Here is a 21,495-nt window from a genome sequence, read left to right as displayed (position 1 = left end):
GCTCGATATCATTCACATCCTCTGCAGTCAGTGGGGGAAGCTACAAGGAGGTGCTGACCGCATGCAGAAGCGGCGGGAAGCTTTCTTGAGGCTATGGAGGCCTGGCCCATTTTTCACAGATAGAGGTGGTGACCCCACTTGGCATTACAGACCACCTATGTGGTTGTTTCCCCCCCCCCCCTCCCCCTATATGAGATAGCCTTCTCCTCACAGAGCGGCCAGCCGGAGGAGAAGCATCTCTTCCCCTTTTGATCATTTGATTCCTGCCCTCCATAGCCTCAAGAAAGCTAACAGACCTCCATCCCAAGAAAGTAGTGGAGAAGTCCTAAATCAGTCATCTCAAAGGTGAGAGCTAAATCTGATGGGAGCTATTCATTCTTGACAAGATGTGAGCGAGTGTGATCAATAAATCATCAACATATAAGACAATCAAATAGAGCAAAGTATCCTGAGCAAAGATAGAGAGATTGTTGTCTGCAAAGCAACTCTAGAATCCAAGGGAAAGAAAGAATGCATCAATCTTATCATACCACGCCTTGGATGCTTGTTTCAAACCATAAAGGGCTTTGTGCAATCTGTACACCTTACCCTCGTGTTCGATAACCTAAAAACCTCGAGGTTTTGCAACATACACCTCCTCATGTAAGTCACCATTAAGAAAGGCAGACTTGACATTCATTGGTAAACCGGCCAGTGCTCATGAGCAAAAAGAGCAAGAACTATTCAGATGGTGGTGTATCTGGTTGTAGGAGCAAAAGTTTCCTCATAATCCACACCCTCAATCTGAGAGTACCCTTTCGCAACCAATTGATGGGAGAAGGAACCTGAATTAGGGTTTAGAGATCATTCATGGGAGACATACACAGAGAAGCAAGGGAGAGAGAGAGAGAGAGAGTTGTGGGGATAAGTCAACTCATGAAAAGCATGAGAGTGTGACTCCCCTATCACACATGTATATTGCACTAGTACACATAGTGCACTTAGTACATTAAAAGTACTAAGTGTACTATGTACTATAACTTATGGGCTTGTACACACTATAAGGGTGGGCATAACGCCTTTACCCCAACAACCTCCCACTTAAAGGCAAAGTGCCCTTAAGTAAAGGAAAAGAAAAAATCAGCATGTACATGATAATATACAAGGCCATATCAAGGCTGAAAATGGCCTCATCCAATGCCCATCAAGTGTCTGCAATGAGCAAACCGCTCTGGAGGCAAACTCTTCGTCAACAGATCAGCCGGGTTGTCATCCGTGTGAATCTTAACAAGCTGAATTTGCTTGTTCTCTATCACCTCTCTGATGAAGTGATACTTCACATCCACATGCTTCGTCTTTGCATGAAAGACAGGGTTCTTTGCCAACTGGATGGCACTCTGACTGTCACAATGCAACAATGGAATATCCCCTGTATAGCCCAAGTCAACCACTAACCGAGATAGCCATAATGCCTCCTTGCAAGCCTCTGTGGCTGCAATATACTCGGCCTCTGTAGTAGATAAGGCAGTGCACTTCTGCATCCTGGATATCCATGACACAGCACCTCCTGTGAATGTAAATACATAACCGGTAGTAGACTTCCGGTTATCTGGATGACCGGCATAATCCGAATCCGTGTAACCATGCACTAATGCATCCTGTTTGCCAAAGCAAATGCACAAATCCTGTGTGCCCTTCAGGTATCTCATGACACCTTTCACTGCTTCCCAATGCTTCTTGCCAGGGTTGGCCATGTATCTAGAAACCACTCCCACTGCAAATGCAATGTCCGGCCTAGTAGCAACCATGGCATACATGAGACTGCCACAAGCTGAAGCATACGGAATCTTGGCCATATCAGCCCTGTCACTATCTGACTGTGGGCTGTCCATAGCACTGAGTTTCACATATGGAGGCAAAGGAGTACTAGCTTTCTTCCCCCCGTCCATATTGAACCTCTGCAAGACTTTGCCAATGTATTCCTTCTGAGACAAATACAACACATGCTGATTTCTGTCCCGAAGTATCCGCATACCCAAGATGTGATTTGCATCACCCAGATCCTTCATATCAAAGGTCTCATGCAGCCTCTGCTTCAAAGCATCCATCTCTTTACGAGATTTCCCGGCAATCAACATATCATCAACATACAAAATGAGAATCAATAGACTGCCATCCAAAGCTTTCTTGGTGTACAAGCAGTGATCTATGTCACTTCTCCTGAATTTCTGAGATTTCATGAATGTATCAAATTTATGATACCATTCCCTTGGTGCCTGTTTGAGCCCATAAAGACTCTTTTTCAGCTTGCATACAAGCTTCTCCTTTCCACTCACTGCATAACCCTCTGGCTGCTGCATATATATCTCCTCATGGAGATCACCGTGAAGAAAAGCAGTCTTTACATCCATCTGAATCAAGTCCAGATCATCATGCGCAACCAAAGCTAATACAGCTCTAAGTGTGGTCATTTTGACCACTGGAGAGAAGATCTCCTCAAAGTCCACACCATATTCCTGCTTGAAGCCCTTAGCCACTAACCTGGCTTTGTATCTTGGCTTTGCATCTGGTGCAACTTTGAGCCTGTATACCCACTTGCATGGCAAAACCTTCTTGCCTGCAGGCAAATGCACCAACTTCCAAGTTCCATTTTTATGCAGAGAATCCATCTCTGACTTCATGGCACGCTCCCATAGAGCTTTGTCTGCCCTCTGTAAAGCCTCTTTATAACATGAGGGCTCTCCACAGTCAGTAAGCATCAAATAGTCAACCCCTGGAACAAACCTGTCAGGGACTCTGGAGGGTCTAGTGGACCTCCGTACCCAATGACCATCATTTGCAGGTTGCTGTCCAGCCTGCATATCACCCATTGGTGGCTCCTGTTCCATGCCATAAGGCTGAAAAATCATGCCCGGTATCTCCTCTAACTGTGGTATATCCATAGGGATATCTTCTGCCATATCTGGCTGTCCATTTGGACCATTTTCAGCATCATTTAAGGGCTGGTTTTCCTGCTGTAATGGCTGATTTACAGCCCTTTGTTGTTGTCCATGATGTCCATCATCATCAAAGATGACTCTGCCAGGCTCCTGTTGCCTTGCAGGCTCCTTATACATGCATGTTTCATCAAAAATGACATCATTGCTGCGTATGATCTTTCTATTCATGGGATCCCAAAGTCTATACCCCATTTCACCTCTGTCACCATATCCTAGGAATATGCATTTGTGAGACTTGGGATCAAGTTTGGTGCGCATTTCCCTGCGTATGTGCACGTACGCAACGCAACCAAACACTCTCAAGTGCTTGTATGACGGAGGCTTCCCTGTCCATACTTCTTCTGGCACTTTCCCACCAAGCCTCGTATTAGGTGACCTGTTTATAAGGTGAACGGCTGTCATAACAGCTTCAGCCCAAAAACCATGAGGTAATGCAGCATGTGACAACATAGAACGGACCTTCTCCTGTATGGTCCTGTTCATCCTCTCTGCTGTCCCGTTTTGTGGAGGATCATAAGGAGTAGAGAGCTCCCTCTTGATGCCTTTAGCATCACAAAAGTCCTGAAACTGTTTGGACGTATATTCTCCACCATTGTCGGAACGCAAAGCCTTCAGTGTTTTGCCAGTTTGATTCTCAACATGAGCAACAAACTTCTGAAACACTGAGAATGTATCACTCTTCAAGCGAAGAGGATAGACCCACACCTTGCGTGTGGCATCATCAATAAAAGACACAAAGTATTTTGCCCCTCCCAAAGAAAGCTGAGGCATCTCACATACATCTGTATGCACAAGCTCTAACTGAGCATCTTTTTGTCCAAGAGCTTTCTTGTGGGGGCACTGTAGTTGCCTACCATATATACAATGCTCACAAAACTGAAAACTTGAAAACTTTAGAGAAGGCAAGTAACCCAAACGAGACAATTGCTCCATTCCCTTGACACTCATGTGTCCCAACCGGCTATGCCACATAGAAATTTCCGGCAGCTCGGTTGCATTTACATTAGCATGGTGACAAACACCTGCATGCATGAAATAAAGAGTGTCCACCTTAGAGCCTCTGGCAACAACCAGTGAGCCCTTACTAATCTTCCACTTTCCACTACCAAATGTGGTAACATAATCAGCATCATCAAGCTGTCCAGTAGAAAGCAGATTCTTCTTGATCTCAGGCACATGCCTGACATCATGGAGCATAAGCTGTGAGCCATCTGAAAATACAAGCCTTACATCACCTCTGCCAAGAATCTTGCATGCATGGTTATCACCCAAATAAACCACTCCTTCATTGCCAGCAGTGTACCTGACAAACAAGTCTCTGCAACCTGTGACATGAAAGGAGGCACCTGAATCAATGATCCATGAGTGCATACCATGACCACCTGTAAGAAGTGAATGGGCATCAAGTGAAGACGTAAAGAGGACCTCATCCTCACTGCCACCTGCATGTGACACATTGATTTCTTCAATCTTGACTCCACTTTTGCCCTTTGGCTTTGCATCTTTGGCTTCATCTTTCTCTTTGTCTTTGCCTTTTCCCTTTTCTTTCTGATCATTTTTCCATTTGTAGCATTGCTTTTTAATGTGTCCCTTCTTGCCACAATAATGGCATTCCAAATCCTTTTTGGAACGAGACTTGCTCCTTCCCCTTTCTTGGCTTTTTCCCCTTTGTTGGGATCTCCCACGTGCATTCATTGCATTGGACTTGCCAACAGAGTTGTTTTTCCTGTTCATCTCTTCTTGAAGAAGAGCACCCTCAACATCTGCATATGACAGCATAGCATGCGAATTGCTAGTGGCTGTCCTGAATGTGTCCCAACTCTCTGGCAAAGTGCATAACAAAAAAGTGGCTTTGAACTCATCGTCCATTGCCAACTTTTGATTGATGACTTGGCTGACAATACCATTAAACTCATTTAAATGGGCTGTCATAGAAGCCCCTTCCTTCATCTGAAGACCTATGAGTTTCTTCAACCAATACACTTTGCTTGAGGCACTTTGTTGGGCATACAAGTCCTGCAATCTCTGCCACATTCCCCAAGCTGTCTTCTCTTCACGAATGCTGAAAAGTAATGAGTCTGACACAGACAACATGATAGTAGATCTTGCCAGCTCATCCATATCTTCCCACTCTTCAGCCGTAAGAGAAGCGGGCATCACACCCCTTTCTTTGATAGGCTTGTGCTGCTTTTTCTGAAGCAACACATTGTAGCACTGGGTTTGCCAAATGTCATAATTCTGCGAGCCTTCAAGCTTCTTGATGTGAAGCAATGAAGAGCTCTCGCCTGTGGTTGCCATAGCAATATGCAACCTTTAATGCCTGACTCCCTGCAAATATGCAAACACTGCACCCAAGATGTGCAAACACTGCACCCAAAGCACACAAAGTGCTCACAAATGTTCTCCCAAGCTTTATCTCCCACTGCGGAAGCAAGAATGCAACTTTTCTCCCACTTTTTGTGATGAAAACACCAAAATCTGGTTGCTGCAGATTTTGGACAGCACCTTAAATGTGCTCTTTTGCCCTTCCAAAGTACTGTACAACAGTACCAAGTGCTTACCAATGATGTACCAAACCTGTACCGGCAATTTCAGCAGCTGAATTTGAACCTTTTGATCACTCAAAACAGTGTACAGCCATGCCAAAACATGCACAAAGCTGTGCCAAATCTGTACCAGCAGGTACAATAGCAATAAATGCTCTCGTGGCTGTCCAAATGAGTGAAAATCAGACTTTTACAGTCACGAACACTGCATACAACAGTCCCGAACAGAAATTGGGCAAAAGCCCCTTGACTGCAAGCTGATTTTTGAGGATTCAAGGCATAAATGGCTTGCCTGCTGCTTTGCCAAGCTCAACAAGCATACGAACTTGAAAAAGCCCCTTGATTTGAGATCAATTTCTGATCATGCATGGTACATTGGCGCACATGAAGGCATCCAGAGTGTTCACGATGCTTCCCCCTGGCCACATATACATCCAATACATGAAAGCCCCTTGATTTACAGGCACATTGAGTGCTTGTAAGGCATCAGCACATTAACCACAGCATCAAATGTGATTGCCTGCATGCAAATCAACCAAATCGGCACAAAAGCCCCTTGATTTGCACTGCAATTTGCTGCAATTTGCTGCGATTTTGCCCAAATGTGCAATTTCTCACATCATACAGCATGTATGAGTGCTTAATTGCACAATTACATCAAAAGCCCCAAATTTCGACATCCAATTTCCTGCAAATTGATCCTGATTGTGACCAATGTCACCCAATTTTGCCAATTTTGCTCAAAAATTGAGCAATTGGGCACCTGTACCTGCTCAATTGATAATTGTACCTGCTCAATTGCAAGTCCCAAAAAAAAATTGAAGCAAAATACCTCGTGATTCTCTGATTTGCAGGCGAGTTTTTGTTGTTGCAGGAAAAGTGGGGTAATGATGATGCTGCTTGTTGTGCAGGTAGGCAATAGCCTTCGCCTAGCGCATCTACGCCCAGCGCTACACGCTTGTAGTCGTGGTGATGGAGCTGTGCGAGGGGGGAGACCTGCTCAAGCATCTCAGGGACAACGACACAATGGGGCTGCTAAAATCCTCCGCCATGACCTGGCTCGTAACGGACTCATTCAGAGGTTTCCACTCTGCAGTGTTGCTGCCCATTATGGCCACCTGAAGGCGCTGATTAATTGCCTGTACATGGGCGGCGTCCCTCTTCAGACTCTCCGTGAGCGAGTCACGGGCGGACAAGCTCTGGGGCTTGGAAGCGGCGAGGCTATCTCGGTTCGCAGCCAGGCGAAAGGCGAATACGTGGCAAAGGGGAGCGAGGTAGCATGGCGTGCCCTCCACGTCGTCGAAGACTCGACAGTAAGAGAAGTCAGCACGCGTGTTCGTTCACCTGCCTTCGCCTGTGTTCAGCGCAGTAGTGGCTGCCCAACGAGTCTTCGCTCCAATGCTCAGATGCCCAACGAGTCTTCGCTCCAATGCTGCGTTGACTGTCCTTGCGCCAGTTGTTGTAGGCGCCTGTGCTCGTGGCTGCTGGGCAGCCAGCCTGGCTGCTGGGCAGTCCTCGCTTGGCTGCTGGGCAGCTGGAGCAGCCCACGCTGATGGCTGGGCAGCAGTTGAGCCAGCCCACGCCTACTGGCTGGGCAGAGACCAGAAAAATACAGGCAGTTCTGTCAGAGATTCAGCAGGCGACCAGCTCCAAGAGAGATTCAGCAGGCGACCAAGCTCTGATACCAGTTGATGGGAGAAGGAACCTGAATTAGGGTTTAGAGATCATTCATGGGAGACATACACAGAGAAGCAAGGGAGAGAGAGAGAGAGAGAGTTGTGGGGATAAGTCAACTCATGAAAAGCATGAGAGTGTGACTCCCCTATCACACATGTATATTGCACTAGTACACATAGTGCACTTAGTACATTAAAAGTACTAAGTGTACTATGTACTATAACTTATGGGCTTGTACACACTATAAGGGTGGGCATAACGCCTTTACCCCAACACCAATATGTTGTTTTTCTAGAGATCCATCAGCATGAAACTTGGTCTTAAAGACCCACTTGACCCCAATAACTTGTCGATGCAGAGGCCGGTCCACAAGCTCCCATGTACGATTCCTCTCAATGGAATCAACCTCGGCCTCCATGGCTGCTCGTCGTCGCCACTCAAGAAGAGCAAGAGCCTCTTTAGCTATAGTAGGCTCATACGACTGTATCACTGTACTCATCAGGGTGAAGTTACAAGAAAGACGAAGCTGCTATAATCTCTGTGCCTAAAGCTTACAGATTATGGGATTCGGAGTTGTGATTCTTGGTGATTTCTCGCAATGTTCACTTTGTTGAACCCTCCGATGATTCTCGCTCTCATCCCGAGCTTACCATCAAGGTCCCTTCTCCTTCCTCGGCCATAAACTCCACCACCAGCTTCTCCACCATCAACTTCTTTACCCCCTGCCTCTCCACCCCCACTTGCTCCTTCCTCGGCTCCTGCTCCTGCTCCTGCTCCTGCTCCTGCTCCTGTGCAAGAGAGGATTGCCCCCAAGATTCCACGATGGCTGGAAACCACTATTCGTGATTGTCATCTCTCCGATATGGAACTTCATCAGCTTACTAATTCTTCAGCACAATCTTTGACATGGAATGAGAGCTATATCCTTGAATATGAGAAGCTCGATGAGTAGCCTTGTGATGAAAGACATCTCGGTGTTGCTTGCCATGAAGACAAGCCACACACAAGTAGAGTGGGTGAAAGACCCTCGACCATCTACTAAGAAGACAACAATTGTAGAGAAGTATAATTCAGATGCCCGAAGCAAGTATGCCACAAGTTTCCACATGAGCTACCAAGGCATGACAGCTGTGACGAAGTTGTAGGCTTCAGCAGATGAGATTGGGACTCATTCAAAGAGCCACAAAAGTCCTTCAACCGATAAAGACCACCTTCCTAGATAACTGTGGCAACAATCTGCAAGGTGATGGTGTCGATGATCTCGAGGATGCAACTGTCAAAGTAGACACCATATCCTTTCCGAAAAACTGAGAGGAGATTGTTGGAGAGCTTGGGAACAAGCACATCCCGAATGATAGAAGGCTGGCCCAGGAAAGAGTTAAGTCGCACATTGCCAACCAAAGAGGCCTCCAAGTTGGAAGCATCACCAATGGACACCCTCAAAGAGCTGGGACGAATGTCATAAAGAATGGTCGTGTGAGGAGTCATGTGAGTAGTACACCCACTATCAACCACCCAATTCGTAAGACGTGAGGTGGAAGTAACCTTGGTGGAATAGGAATTTTGAGTTTGGTTGGTGGATGAAGAGGTTTGATTGGGGGTTTCTTAGGAGAACCACTTTCTCTATTCTTCTTGCGACAATCAAGCTGAATGTGACCTTTGAGACCACAATAATGACAAGTAAGCTCCTTATGAGCGGGATTGTTGGTAGGTTTGTGGTCCTCAATACCGATGGAGACAGTCTCCTTGGTGGAAGAGGATTTTTGAGTTTGGTTGGTGGATGAAGAGGTTTGAGTTTCTTAGCAGAACCACCTTCTCTCTTCTTCTTGCGACAATCAAGCTGAATGTGACCTTTGAGACCACAATAATGACAAGCTTCTTATGAGCGGGATTGTTGGCAGGTTTCTGGTCACCTTTGTTTCTCATGGAAACCTTGGAATACCATTTACTTTTGCCCTTAGCCTAAAGAAGGGTCTCTATTGACAGAAATAGTAGTAGCTGCCCCTTCATCGATCCACTGAAGATGATGACGCCGTTGAGGCTTCCTCCCATGATTAACGACCCCAAACAGAGAAACAAAAACAGGTAGCCAAGATCATACAGAAGCGTTGTAATGCATCAAGGCCCAACAATGATCGCAGAGGTGGAGTAGATGCTACATGTTTATTTTTAGGGTACACTTTCTTCACACATGGTCTCATGCATTTGAATCATGCCTCATAGTCTCCACCATTCTAGCAAGGTATCTCAGTCAGAATATTTTTCAGCTTTTACTATCGGATAGTCAATTAAAACTTTATATTTTCCAGTTCTTTTCATGCCATCATGCATGATAGATGTGTTGTATTACCATGGTCTTATAGATCCTCCTGGTCTTTTGTAAGTCATCATTAGAACTCTGTGTGCGCGCGTGCGCATGTGCATGCACACTTGCACAGTAAGGTGCGAGGACCACACTGATTCTAATAATTTGACTCAATTGCAGGTACATGTACTGGAGAGCATGGAGTTGGAGTTGGAAAAATGAAAGTAAGTTTTAAAGTTGGCATACAATGTTTTTTTAGGCAGCTTACAAGAAATATTATATTTCCACTTGTCTTTTTATTTGCATCAAATTTTGTCTCTTTTTAGAAGTCCATCTTTGACTTCAAAAATTTAATGCAATACACTAGAAGCCTTTGGTTGACAAACAATGTGAACCTAGTCAACATTTACCAGGGGATGTTGACATGATTGATATTGTACTTATTACTTTCCATGTGATATGTGCTTTTCTAATCAATGAAGAGAACTTTCAAAATAATGGCTCATGCAATGACATACAGTTGTCTTGTCGTTCATTTCTCGAGGCAAGTGCAGGGCTTTACAAATGACCACAATGTCAAAAGACATGGTGAAATGTACAAATCTTATCGGTGTAGAGTCTTTCATGGAGAACCAAGTGATCACCCTAGTTTGACAAATACTTACCTTATCAATGTAGTGTGTTATATGGAGGACTAAGCGACCACCCTAATAAGTCAACTGCATATTTTTTGAGTGTAGGGTCTTTCTGGTTGGAGAGACTAGAGGGCCTATCACCTTGCACAAGTGCATAGGTGCTTCAACTCATGTATGGGCGGCTATACTAAAAATGTGCATCTTTTTCAATGCATGGCCCTGGAGCTGCCTGGTTTGGATCAAGGCTTTTGTAGAGGACATAGTTGGTAGTATTCTCTTGTTAGGAGCAGCACTATGATTCAGAGACCAACAGTACTGAAGGGTGTATGTTTTGAATTGGCACATGCATTGAGTGTATTTTTTGATGCTTTTTGCAGTGACATGAATAAGAAAACTGTTTCCCAACATGAGCTAGCTTGTATTTTTCTCTTACAGTTTCTGGAAAAGGAGCTAGGAGTGGACAGTCTCAAAGCCATGTATGCTGTGAAACAAGCTCTCGATCCCAAAAATATTATGAATCCAGGAAAAATCATACCTCACCATATATGTTCATGAATCACTGTAGAGTTTGCAGTCAAATAGAAAACTCTCCCTAAACAATGTATCACTTCAGTCCAATATCTTCATTACATGGATTTGTAATTATTCTACTTAAAATCTCTCATGGGAGAGGCATGTGAGCAGAGCTTTCAGTACCAAGGAAAACATAATAGTGGTGAATCCTAATAGAACCAAATTATGTATTAAAACTCAAGCCATCATGCTAATCTCAATAGCTAAACACAATCCATGTACTAAGTAGCAAGAAGAAAAGGTCCATGCTTGTGAGCTGAGCAAGAGATTGATAGAGGAGTGAAGAAGAAGAGAGTATGTGTGTTGAAAGGATAGCCGCTTTCTCCTCGATCTTATTGGTTCTCTTTTCCACCATTTAAAGGTACCTAATACAATGATCAGGTGTTACATAGTACAAACTACTACCACACATACACTCATTAGACGGTGGCTTGTCAATGCCAAGGTAGTTTCTTTACTTGCAATTATCCTTGATTATGTTACCTCTTTGACCACTCTCACATGCCCCTTCTGCCTTGAAATTGAATCTAGATGTTCAAGTTTGGGAACAAAACTATGCTTAAAACATCTGGTATCCACAAAGGATAGGTTGCCCAGATCGTCGATCCATATGCCTAGAGACTGGACACTTGCATTGCAAAGACACATTTGTCAAAAGTTGAAAAAATAAGAAGATTGTAATGAGAACATAACAAAACACCTAAGAAATCTCAAAGCTCATGGAATATTCTTTCATAATGGATAGGGTTTCTCAATTTTAACGAGTCAGAGACCTTGTGAACCAGACAAGAAGATTGTGAAGGTGTTTTTTTCCATAAGTATGAAATGAGAACATTACAAACCCACCCACCTCCCCCCCTCCCCCAAAAAAAAAACAAAACAAAACAAAAAAACAAAGCTCATGGAATGATCTTGCATAATGGATAGGGTATCTTAATTTACCAGCTAGAGACCTTGTTAACTAGACAAGAAGATTGAAAGTTTTTTTTTCATAATGAGAACAATTTTAAACACACAAAAGAACCTCAAAACACATGGAATATTCTTGCATAATGGATAGGGTTTCTGGATTTAACCAGCCACAGCTCTGCTAGCAATGTGCTACTCGTCAACCATCACTGCAAGCTTCTCTATGCAACAAAAAGAGGTCATGTTTGCATTCTAAAAGTCACCGTGCACAAACCCACTCTTTTTTGCCTTTTGCAACATGTCAATCCAACTTCTCTTTAAGAGCATCTAAATGTTTTAGAATGGTTGCAAGCTTTGAAGGTTTTCTAAAGGATCCAAGAATAGATGTGTCTACAAAGTCTATTTCGAAGCTTGAAGTGGCCAAATTCCTTAGGTAACATCCATTGACTTTTGTATTCATAGCTCATTAATTTGTGACCTATGGATAGTTACACGTTTTAGAAGGTTTTTGGAGGAATACACAATTGGATGATCCACCCAATTGCCTTTGCCCCATGAAATGGCAAAGGCAATACTGTGGTTTTTAACATGAATGGGGACCCCTTGTGAGTCATGCATGGTGGGCTGAAGACATTGTACGCAGCTTTTGGCGGAGCAGGGGAGAGATGGGAATGAAGGCTTCGAAGGAGGTGCTCTTCTAGGTGCCGCATGCTGTGTGCAGCTGCTGGTTGAAAAAGGTGCAGAAACTAGGCTAGAACTTGAGTGATATGGTTGGTGGGCACCCAACCTCTCATGTGCCCTATGCATAAAAGCCTCTGCACCGAAGGCTCTCCATTGCCCCCCACATACATAGGGCTAAAAGAAAAATTCATCTTTGAAATGTCAAATGTAGAATTCAATACTAACTTGTTGGAGATCTTTGGTGGAGGGGAGATCAGCTCAATTATCAACAATCCTTACGGCCCGTTCCACTTGCAAACCATGTTGTATACAATGTTAGCACTAAGTCACTATTTCTATATATTGTAGTGACATTACCCATACCCTAAGAAACTATTTCTATATATTGTAGTCATTGCAAAATTTTGAGTGATGACACATCATAATGTCTCCATTCACAACTAACAAGTGCACAAAGGTCTCACCTCAAAACCAAGGGATCCTATGCACAATTCAAGTTTTTCCTTAATTCAAAAAAAAAAAAACCAAACCAAAGGGTAGAAACTGTTAGACTATCATTGTAGTAGTGTGTTTCTATTCTGTCATGGATCACACAAGATAGTATGAATGAATGTAGTAGTGTGTTTCTATTCTGTCATGGATCACACAAGATAGTAGATTACTCAAATTGGAATACTTCTTGACACCTTACTGAATCCCTATGTAAATCATGTGCAATTGGCTACATGTTCGTAGATTGCTTGAGGAGAGCTCCTTTACTATAAGCTACCTTGCAAGTTCTCAACACTCAATATTTGAAGTGTGTAGAATGGGCAATTGTCCATCGTACCTCTGCACATGCTTGCAAGCCAAGGTGCGAGCAACACTCAATATCTTAAGTTCATAGAATGGGCGATTGTCCACCGTACCTCTGAGTACACTCAATACCTTAAGTGTGTGGAATGGGCATGGTTCTTCTGAATGTACTCACACTTGCAAGCCAAGGTGCGAGCAAAATCCAATGCTGAGTTTTTGTTGTTGGCGACTTTAATAAATAAGATAAATTGGAAGCATAAGTCGAACATTATCAAGATCGATTCATTGATGATGATTTTCTATTGAGTAGCCACTGATCTCCACTTAGTGATTGTCATGTGATTATTGGACAGTTATCATCATTTTGACGATGAATCTTGGTGCTAATTGAGTATTTTGGGGATGCACTAGTTTACTCAGATGTGTGGTTGAGGTTATACGGGGATACTGGAAGAAAGTTGTGGTTTATCTTACAAAGTTAGTTTGTATGCTTATCTTTCACTAGAGCCACATATAGCAAACGAAGATGACCTTACAATAGTGTGGAGCACATGGTAGGGTATTATCTGATTTCCATGTTACCTTTGGTTCACATGTATGCTCAAGCCCAACTTAGCAGCACATTTTGGATGATGCTCTTAAGGACTGTTAAGTTCATTTATAGTATGCCTTCTCAAGTGACATTTTTGTATTTAGCGAGTCTCTTTAGGTCCTTCTGAAGCACCTAAAGGTCATCTTAGTGTTTTTGAGAATGTTTTTGAGGCAAGAGACGCTAGAGTTTGGTTTATCTAAGAAGAGGTTCTTTTGAGCGAACTTGATTATCATGTAATGTTAGATCTTTGGGCTAGGGATCAAGCGTAGGGTGGAAGGTTGGCCAACTTCCTCAGATTGATTGTGATGATGGGATTTAATGTTCCTTTTGAGAATCAGTATGATACTATTGTTGGTAATATTTATTTCCTTGGGATTCTTCTCCATGGATCAAACAAATGCCCAAGAGTCCTTTGTTGGGAATGAGGAGCTAAGTTATGCTTTTCACGAATTCGTGTGTGAAGGACCTAGTTGTCATAGCTATATGTTGATTCTGGCTCATCATTTATGGTTGACATGCATTCCAGTTATTTAGCTACAACAATTGATTTATTGTGGGGATGAGCACAAGCAATCTTGAGAACCAAAGATTGAGGGAGATGGTACTATGAATGTAAAGTAAGAGATTAATGTGCTTCACCAATTTTGCATGATATCTCTCTACTGAGATTGGTTTTGTGAAACCTTTAGGTATAGTGATCAATTTCTTCATTTGGTGTAGATGAGCACACATGTATATATGACCTAAACTCAGAAAATGATAATATTGATATTAAGATCAGTTGTTTGATCGTATAGATTTTTTCTTCCAAGATGATACAATTTGTGTATTGGGCGTTGTTTTGGAAAGAAAACCCATTACATCACTACAATAGGGATATATAGGGTTCCAAAATTTTGTACTTGAGTAAAACTAATGTTTTATAGACCTTCAATGAGGCACCTGTACTAGGCCCTAGCCTTCGATGAGGCATGTCAAAAGTGTTGTGACTGGTGAGGTTATTCTAGATTTAACCATGCCTAATAGAGCACACAATGCTATTGTTGTTTCTCAACACGATATTACTTTTTTGCATAGTGATTGATAGGGTGATTATGAGTGCCTCGATCTGACGAGCAAATAAGAGGATGACAGATGTTGTCTCCAAGGGGCGGTTTGATTGGGAGAGGTAAACCCATATGCTCAAAGATAACTACGATGTATTAAGCATATGACTACTAGCAACAATTAGTTTATGTTTTGGTGCTGTTTTGGATAGGACAGTTTTGGCATGATAGGAGCATTCTTTGGAGTACTACTTGGGATGTGGGTGCTTTTATGTACTTATGTGCTGAAATACCTAACAATTCTCACAATTTGTCAACATGGGAGTATGTTATGTTATCCCCTAGGTATTGTGATTTTGCCAAATCCTCGTGTGGATATGTAATTTAACTAGGATTGATGCTAAGATTTCAAGTTCATCCAATTTAGTGTTGACTTGAAGAAATATTGGGAATTGAGGATTTTACCTCAAGAAATTGTTATGGTTGAGGATTTTGACTTCTATTCCACATGAGCTCAAGCTCCTATGGGATTTCAGGGAGTAGAAGCTTAGATTTAACTTGTTTATGATTATCAGATTATGGAAAGATAAGGAAGAGATTAACTCAATGTGGAAGTTGGGTTGCTAGTAGGAATTTCCTATATTTGTTTTACAAGCATGTAAATGCTTAAAGAGAGGAAGTATGTTATGTATTGATGCTAAGCTTAGGGTTAGATTTGCTAATCAGGCCCAAAAAAGATGAGTAACCATGCTCATATTGATGGCTTAGGCTTATAAAGTTAATAATCGCCAAAAAAAGATTTGTTTTTGTTTTTCGAGCCGGGGTCATCAAAAAAAGATAACCATGCTGATATTGATGGCTTAGGCTTATAGAGTTAATAATCCTAGGAGTTATAGCTATTTATAACCTAGAAGTGAGTATAAGTGGGATGAGCCTATAGAGTGGGTTATTGTATTGTTGTGTGATTGCGTGTACCTCAACTATGGATATGATCCACTCCAAATTGTACATCCTTGACATAAACATGATACCAATGGCCTTTCAGGGCAGGTCGCCCCCCCCTCTCTCTCTCTCTCTCTCTCTCTAGAAATTTTAAAAAGAGAACAAGAGAGATCGTAAATGCCCTGCCCCTCCCGACTATGTTTGTTCGCCAGCGAGACCCACCCTGGGCATATCCAGCTGCATTAGCAAGATCTCACTCACTCCTAGCAGCACTGGTGGGTAATATAGGGCATGAGAGGCCTCATCCTTATAGAGTTTCAACCCTCGAAAGGTCTCTTTCTGCCTTACTAAAAACTCATATGGGGCCTTGCAGAGGGGGCCTGGATGGCCATGATAAACAAACCACTTCTATCTTATAAAGTGAATTGAGTGTGCGTATTGACAGTGTGTGTGCATCATGTACATGTGAAACTGAGAAAAAGGAAGCAGAAAGAGATATCTAGAAGTGTTACAACATTCTCAAATTATGTGTCATGTATTTGTGTGGGCGAGTGTAGGTTTGTAGTGCAACAAATTCCTTGAGCTGAGTGACACCTTGCTGGATCGGTGTGCTTGTGTTTCTTTGTGAAATTAAGTGGGTACTAAGATACAACTTGCAGTTGAAGTTCTAGCCAAAAAAAACTAGGATGAGAGAGAGATAGAGAGAGAGAGTGCGGGCTCAAAACTCCTTTTTAACTGATCAATTGAAACAGCAGGTGGTCTCCATCATATATGACAGCACTGATTAAGAGTTCTTTAAAACCACAGACAAAAGATTTGACTATTATTTGAAAAAGACCTCTATGAATTCAGAAATTCAAAAAATTTAATAAAATTCAGGACAGAACACAACTTCAAAACCCAATGGCCAAGATTTGTGATAGACGCTCCAACCCAAAAACCAAATATGAATCTGCAAGAGATGCTGTGGACAGTAATCAGACCTAGGGGACAGCCGTACCTAGAAGGTGGTCTTTTGACAAATTGCAAGGCCGACCTTACCAAAACAACACTTGGATTAAAAGTCTTCCATATACCAGACTCAAATTCCCCAAAAGAAAGGATTTGCCCTGGGTTTCATGCCAAAAACTCTGTACTTAGAAGCATTTCCGGTGCACAATGGAGGGGCCAGACTCGTCGTACTCAGATTTTGCTATCCACATCTGCACAACGAACCAGAAAAATGAAATGTGAGAATGACCAAAAGAGGCACTTTGATTCTACCATATACATAGCAGGTTCAACTCTCTTCACAGAAAACTCAGAACAAGCATGTACACAATCAAATCCAAGCCACCAAAAAGCCCTCAGATGCACCTGCTGGAAAGTGCTCAACGACGCCAAAATCGAGCCTCCGATCCAAACACTGTATTTTCTTTCAGGTGGAGCAACCACCTTGATCTTCATGCTGCTAGGAGCAAGTGCAGTTATTTCCTTGCTCATTCGGTCAGCAATACCAGGGAACATGGTAGAACCACCACTCAGCACAACGTTCCCATACAAATCTTTACGGATATCCACATCACACTTCATGATAGAATTGTAGGTGGTCTCATGGATACCCGCAGCTTCCATTCCAACGAGAGAAGGCTGGAATAGAACCTCTGGACACCTAAATCGTTCAGCACCAATTGTTATGACCTGCCCATCTGGAAGCTCGTAGCTTTTCTCCAACGAGGAGCTGCTCTTTGCAGTTTCTAACTCTTGCTCAAAATCCAATGCAACATAGGCTAGCTTTTCCTTCATGTCTCTTACAATTTCTCTTTCTGCAGTAGTGGTGAATGAATACCCACGTTCAGTAAGGATCTTCATCAACGCATCTGTCAGATCACGTCCTGCAAGGTCCAATCTAAGAATGGCATGCGGCAACGCATACCCTTCATAAATGGGAACGGTGTGGGTGACACCATCGCCAGAATCAAGCACAATACCTACAGATTCAACAAAAGCAAGGGGGAAAGGGTATAAAAAGTAAGAGGAAGATCTTACAAAAACACCAACTATGGACAAAGTCCAGACAGCAGAACATCACCGATGGCAACTAGCTTACCCGTTGTCCGACCACTGGCATACAGAGAAAGAACTGCCTGTATGGCAACATACATGGCTGGTGCATTGAAGGTATCAAACATTATCTGAGTCATCTTCTCACGATTGGCCTTGGGATTCAATGGTGCTTCTGTAAGAAGCACCGGATGCTCTTCGGGAGCAACACGAAGTTCATTGTAGAAAGTGTGGTGCCAAATTTTCTCCATATCATCCCAATTGGTCACAATACCATGCTCAATCGGATATTTGAGAGTCAAGATTCCACGCTTGGACTGGGCTTCGTCTCCAACATAAGCATCTTTCTGACCCATGCCAACCATTACTCCTGTATGACGAGGCCGTCCCACAATGCTTGGAAAGACTGCACGAGGAGCATCATCACCTGCAAATCCAGCCTACAAAGTGCGTTCCAATTCCAATAAATAAGTTCATATCTTCAATTTATACCAGAGAGAAAAAAAAATGAAAGTGATGACACTAATAATAATATAGCCCCACCTTCACCATTCCAGAACCATTGTCACAAACAAGGGGCTGTACTTCCTCAGCGTCTCCCATCTTCAGCTGCAGCTGTCAACAACCTGCAACTTGCAATAATTGTATGATTAAGTTAGTTGGAAAAGTACCCAAAAGAAGGAAGATTCAGACTCATGCCCCCTTCTGCGCAGGGGGGCTCGACAGGTACTAAGGCAAGGACTGGCAGACATTATTCATTTTCAAGCTGGAGGACTTGATAAAAATGATGTGCATGTAAGATTATGCATAATCGCATGTGCAAGCAACATTTTCATGCAAAATAAATTAGAGTTTAAATGCATACATACGCAATCAAATGGGCATTGGTCACTCCACGTGACAACAGCAAATGTGTCCTACTTACGGCCCTCATCAATGGAAAGATGCCATCTTTTCCATCCAAAAGAACAGGAATCATAATCATCAAGACATAAAAGCCAGGTGAATACAGATCTACAAAAGCATGATAAACCTTGGAGGGCAACAAGAAAATTCAATGGCATTTGTCAAACTGAGTGAGTTCTGATGGGAACAAAAGCCCCTGGATGGGAGGAAGATCAATGAATGGATGGTACCAAAAATGTTGTTAGCAAACTAGTATAATAGTTGTCCACGGTCATGATAAAGAAAATATGAACAAGTCGAGCACTTATAGAGCTTTGAGAGGAAGTCAGTACATAGCAAGGCAGGTGTTGATCATGAAACAAGATCAAATTTAGGAAAGGCATTCCAGAGCAAGGTAGAAAATAGACCGAGATAAGATCTAAAACCAAACAGTCCTAGGGTTCTGACAGGTAAGGCGAGGTACAGGTTGATCACAAAACTAGGACACTACTAGCATCTTGACACAATTTGACCTGAACAGTACATCAATGCTAGGATCTTTGACAAGCAAGACTGTAGAGGCGGATCCTCAGACTGGAGCATTTCTAGGGTTTCCACAATCCACTTAGGAATCACAAAGACTCTACAAGGTAGAATACAAGGCAATCCGGTTCAGATCTGTGCTTACATATTGAGCATGTTAAGTCCTTATTACGCAAAATGATTAGTACTATTCTCAGTTCGTAGCATGGTAGTCACGCTGCTCTTACCTCACCATAGCCACATCAAACAACACAGAGAAACACAAAGAAGGAAGAAGCAAGCGCATACCTGTAAAATGAGAAGATCAGATGGAGAGCTCAGGTCGGGACGCCTCGCAAGAGTTGAGAGGAGAAAGCGAATCTGTGAGCAGCTCTGACAAGCAATAAAGAAGCACGAAAGCGGGAGGGGATGATGCGATGCAGACGAAGAAGAAGATGCCCGCCTTGGAAAAAGGCCCCAATCCGGTCCTCTCGCCCTTCACACGCCTTTTGAGCACCTCTCTGAGTCTCTGGCCGTCCAAATTTTCTCAAGGCCGTCCAAGGAGGGTGTAACCGTGTACCAAATCAATGTGTGTCAGGTTCACATGGCTCCATGTACCCTTGGAGTCCATATGCCCTCAAGGTGAGCAAGCCCTCAAGGGGCGCAAGCCCTCGAGGCCTGGCACATGAGCAAAGCGGCCAAAAACAAGTGAGAATGCATCGGAGAATATTAGAGTTTAACTAGGAAGAGCAGTGTGATATTACTCCCGACTGGGATGCCAGCTTTTTTTTTTTGCCTTTTGTACTTTTCCATGCATGTATTTAAATATATATACACACACATCTTTTCTTAAAAAAAGAATATTATTGTTGCCGCCTCTTTTCCATGAATGTCGGGTTGAAAAAAGCCAAGTGAGAGAGTGTAGCCATTTATATGTAGTGATATGTGGGCGTAGGCTAATAATGGGCCAGGACTCTTTTTCCCCAAGCGTATGTTTGCACTCTTATGAGTGTGCATAAGTGACCTTATCATGTCACTTCACTTGTACTTCACTCATTCTTGTCAATCTACTTTGAGTGTTGTGCTTCTCTCTATCTCTCCTTGTTGCTTATTTGCGACATCTGTATGTGGATTGCTACCTTCATCTCCACTCCAACAATTGGTATCAGAGCAGGTTCTACAATTGGTATCAGAGCAGGTTCTCTTGGCCCTCATTCCTTTGTCAACTTCTCCTCGAGTTGCTCTTTTGATTGTCTCAGATTAAGCTATCCTCTTAGGTGGACAAGGTATACAATATAGTGTGCTGATAACTACGTTAACATTATTTTTACGCATTTCGAGTGTGTTTCAAGGCTCGTTCGCATGTTGTAAGTTTTTTGCAAACGTCCCAAGGGAGTGTCAATTCGAACTGCATTTGTTTGATTTTGGACTTTCTACACTGCAGTAACATTTTGTATAGGCATGGCCATCGACATCGCATCTTCAAGCTCATCATCAACAACTTCAACAGCATTAGCATCATTATCATCGATTTCTACATTCTTGCTAGCACTTTGCAATTTTTTTCACACTTTGCACGTTGCCTTTGTTATCAATGATCTACTAACGGTTGCATTCAGTGGGCATTAACAGTACCAAGTAATTGGTATATTTGTATTTTGTGTCAGAGATTAGTTATTTGTAGGCTAAAATGGAAGGCAGTGATGTATTTGGGATTCTTTTCGCTTAGGATAAGCTTGATGACACCAACTACTTGTTGTGGCTATATATAATGAGTAAATTAGAGTTTTTCACAACCATCGTAACTATCTCAATTGATTCACATGTTACTATCTCTTAGATATTCACATCGTGAATATCTTCTAAGTTAGCTCAATTGTGATTGGTGCTTACGGATTGAGGGAAAAATGCTAGACAATAGTGTACAATAGTTCTACCTTGAATTTGAAGGATAAGTTTAAAAAAAATAACGTGAAAAACTTGAGTTATTCACACCCTAAATAACTTTGCCTTTGGATATTCAAAGGTTCATAAACAATAAATTTAGTCTAGAAATTAAAATTTGGCCTACAAAAATACCTGTACATGCACTTGAGATCTAGAAAGATTTTGGGAGATGAAAATGCTCTAGAGGATAGTGTCTAGGATCTTCCTACCATAGAAGTATTGGATCCGGTCCTTCATCTAGCACACATCAAAGTGTATTTGCTTAGAGAGGTCTAAATTGCGAGAAATCCATGGAAGAAGCTCAAATGATTGATGAGCGAGTGGAGGAGACAGTTTCAAGCTCCCCCACAATATCTGGTGGCTTGTTAAACATTGCCAAAGGGCTATCCGGAATATAGTCGAATATGGATCAAGAGGTT

At 42.6% G+C, this 21,495-nt stretch overlaps 2 protein-coding genes across 7 annotated transcripts in view; one reads left to right on the top strand and one right to left on the bottom strand.

Annotated features, from left to right (window-relative positions):
* Nucleotides 1-10,942, top strand: part of LOC147629030 (D-lactate dehydrogenase [cytochrome], mitochondrial-like) — a 96,130-nt gene extending 85,188 nt beyond the window's left edge. For 2 of the 6 annotated variants that reach the window (XM_086812243.1, XM_086812244.1), the window contains exons 17-18: nt 9,687-9,730; nt 10,577-10,942. In XM_086812243.1, coding sequence (XP_086668369.1) covers nt 9,687-9,730; nt 10,577-10,696 — 164 coding nt within the window. In that variant the 3' untranslated portion in view covers nt 10,697-10,942. The other 4 variants (XM_086812241.1, XM_086812245.1, XM_086812240.1 and 1 more) reach the window with 4 other exon arrangements.
* Nucleotides 10,943-16,505: 5,563 nt separating this feature from the next.
* On the bottom strand, nt 16,506-19,901 carry LOC147629029 (actin-like). Its single transcript, XM_086812235.1, has 5 exons — nt 19,439-19,901; nt 18,266-18,348; nt 17,769-18,162; nt 17,036-17,649; nt 16,506-16,881 (listed from the first exon to the last, which is right to left on the bottom strand). Exons 2-5 carry the CDS (start codon nt 18,323-18,325, stop codon nt 16,816-16,818), a joined length of 1,134 nt encoding a protein of 377 aa, XP_086668361.1. The 5' UTR covers nt 18,326-18,348; nt 19,439-19,901; the 3' UTR covers nt 16,506-16,815.
* Between the last annotated feature and the right edge of the window lie 1,594 nt (nt 19,902-21,495).

This window comes from Cibotium barometz, chromosome 18, assembly GCF_041138505.1.
Source record: "Cibotium barometz isolate CiBa-2024 chromosome 18, ASM4113850v1, whole genome shotgun sequence".
NCBI classification, from domain to species: Eukaryota; Viridiplantae; Streptophyta; class Polypodiopsida; order Cyatheales; family Cibotiaceae; genus Cibotium; species Cibotium barometz.
Note: the sequence above shows the minus strand (reverse complement) of the source record. Positions and strands in the feature narration are given on the sequence as shown.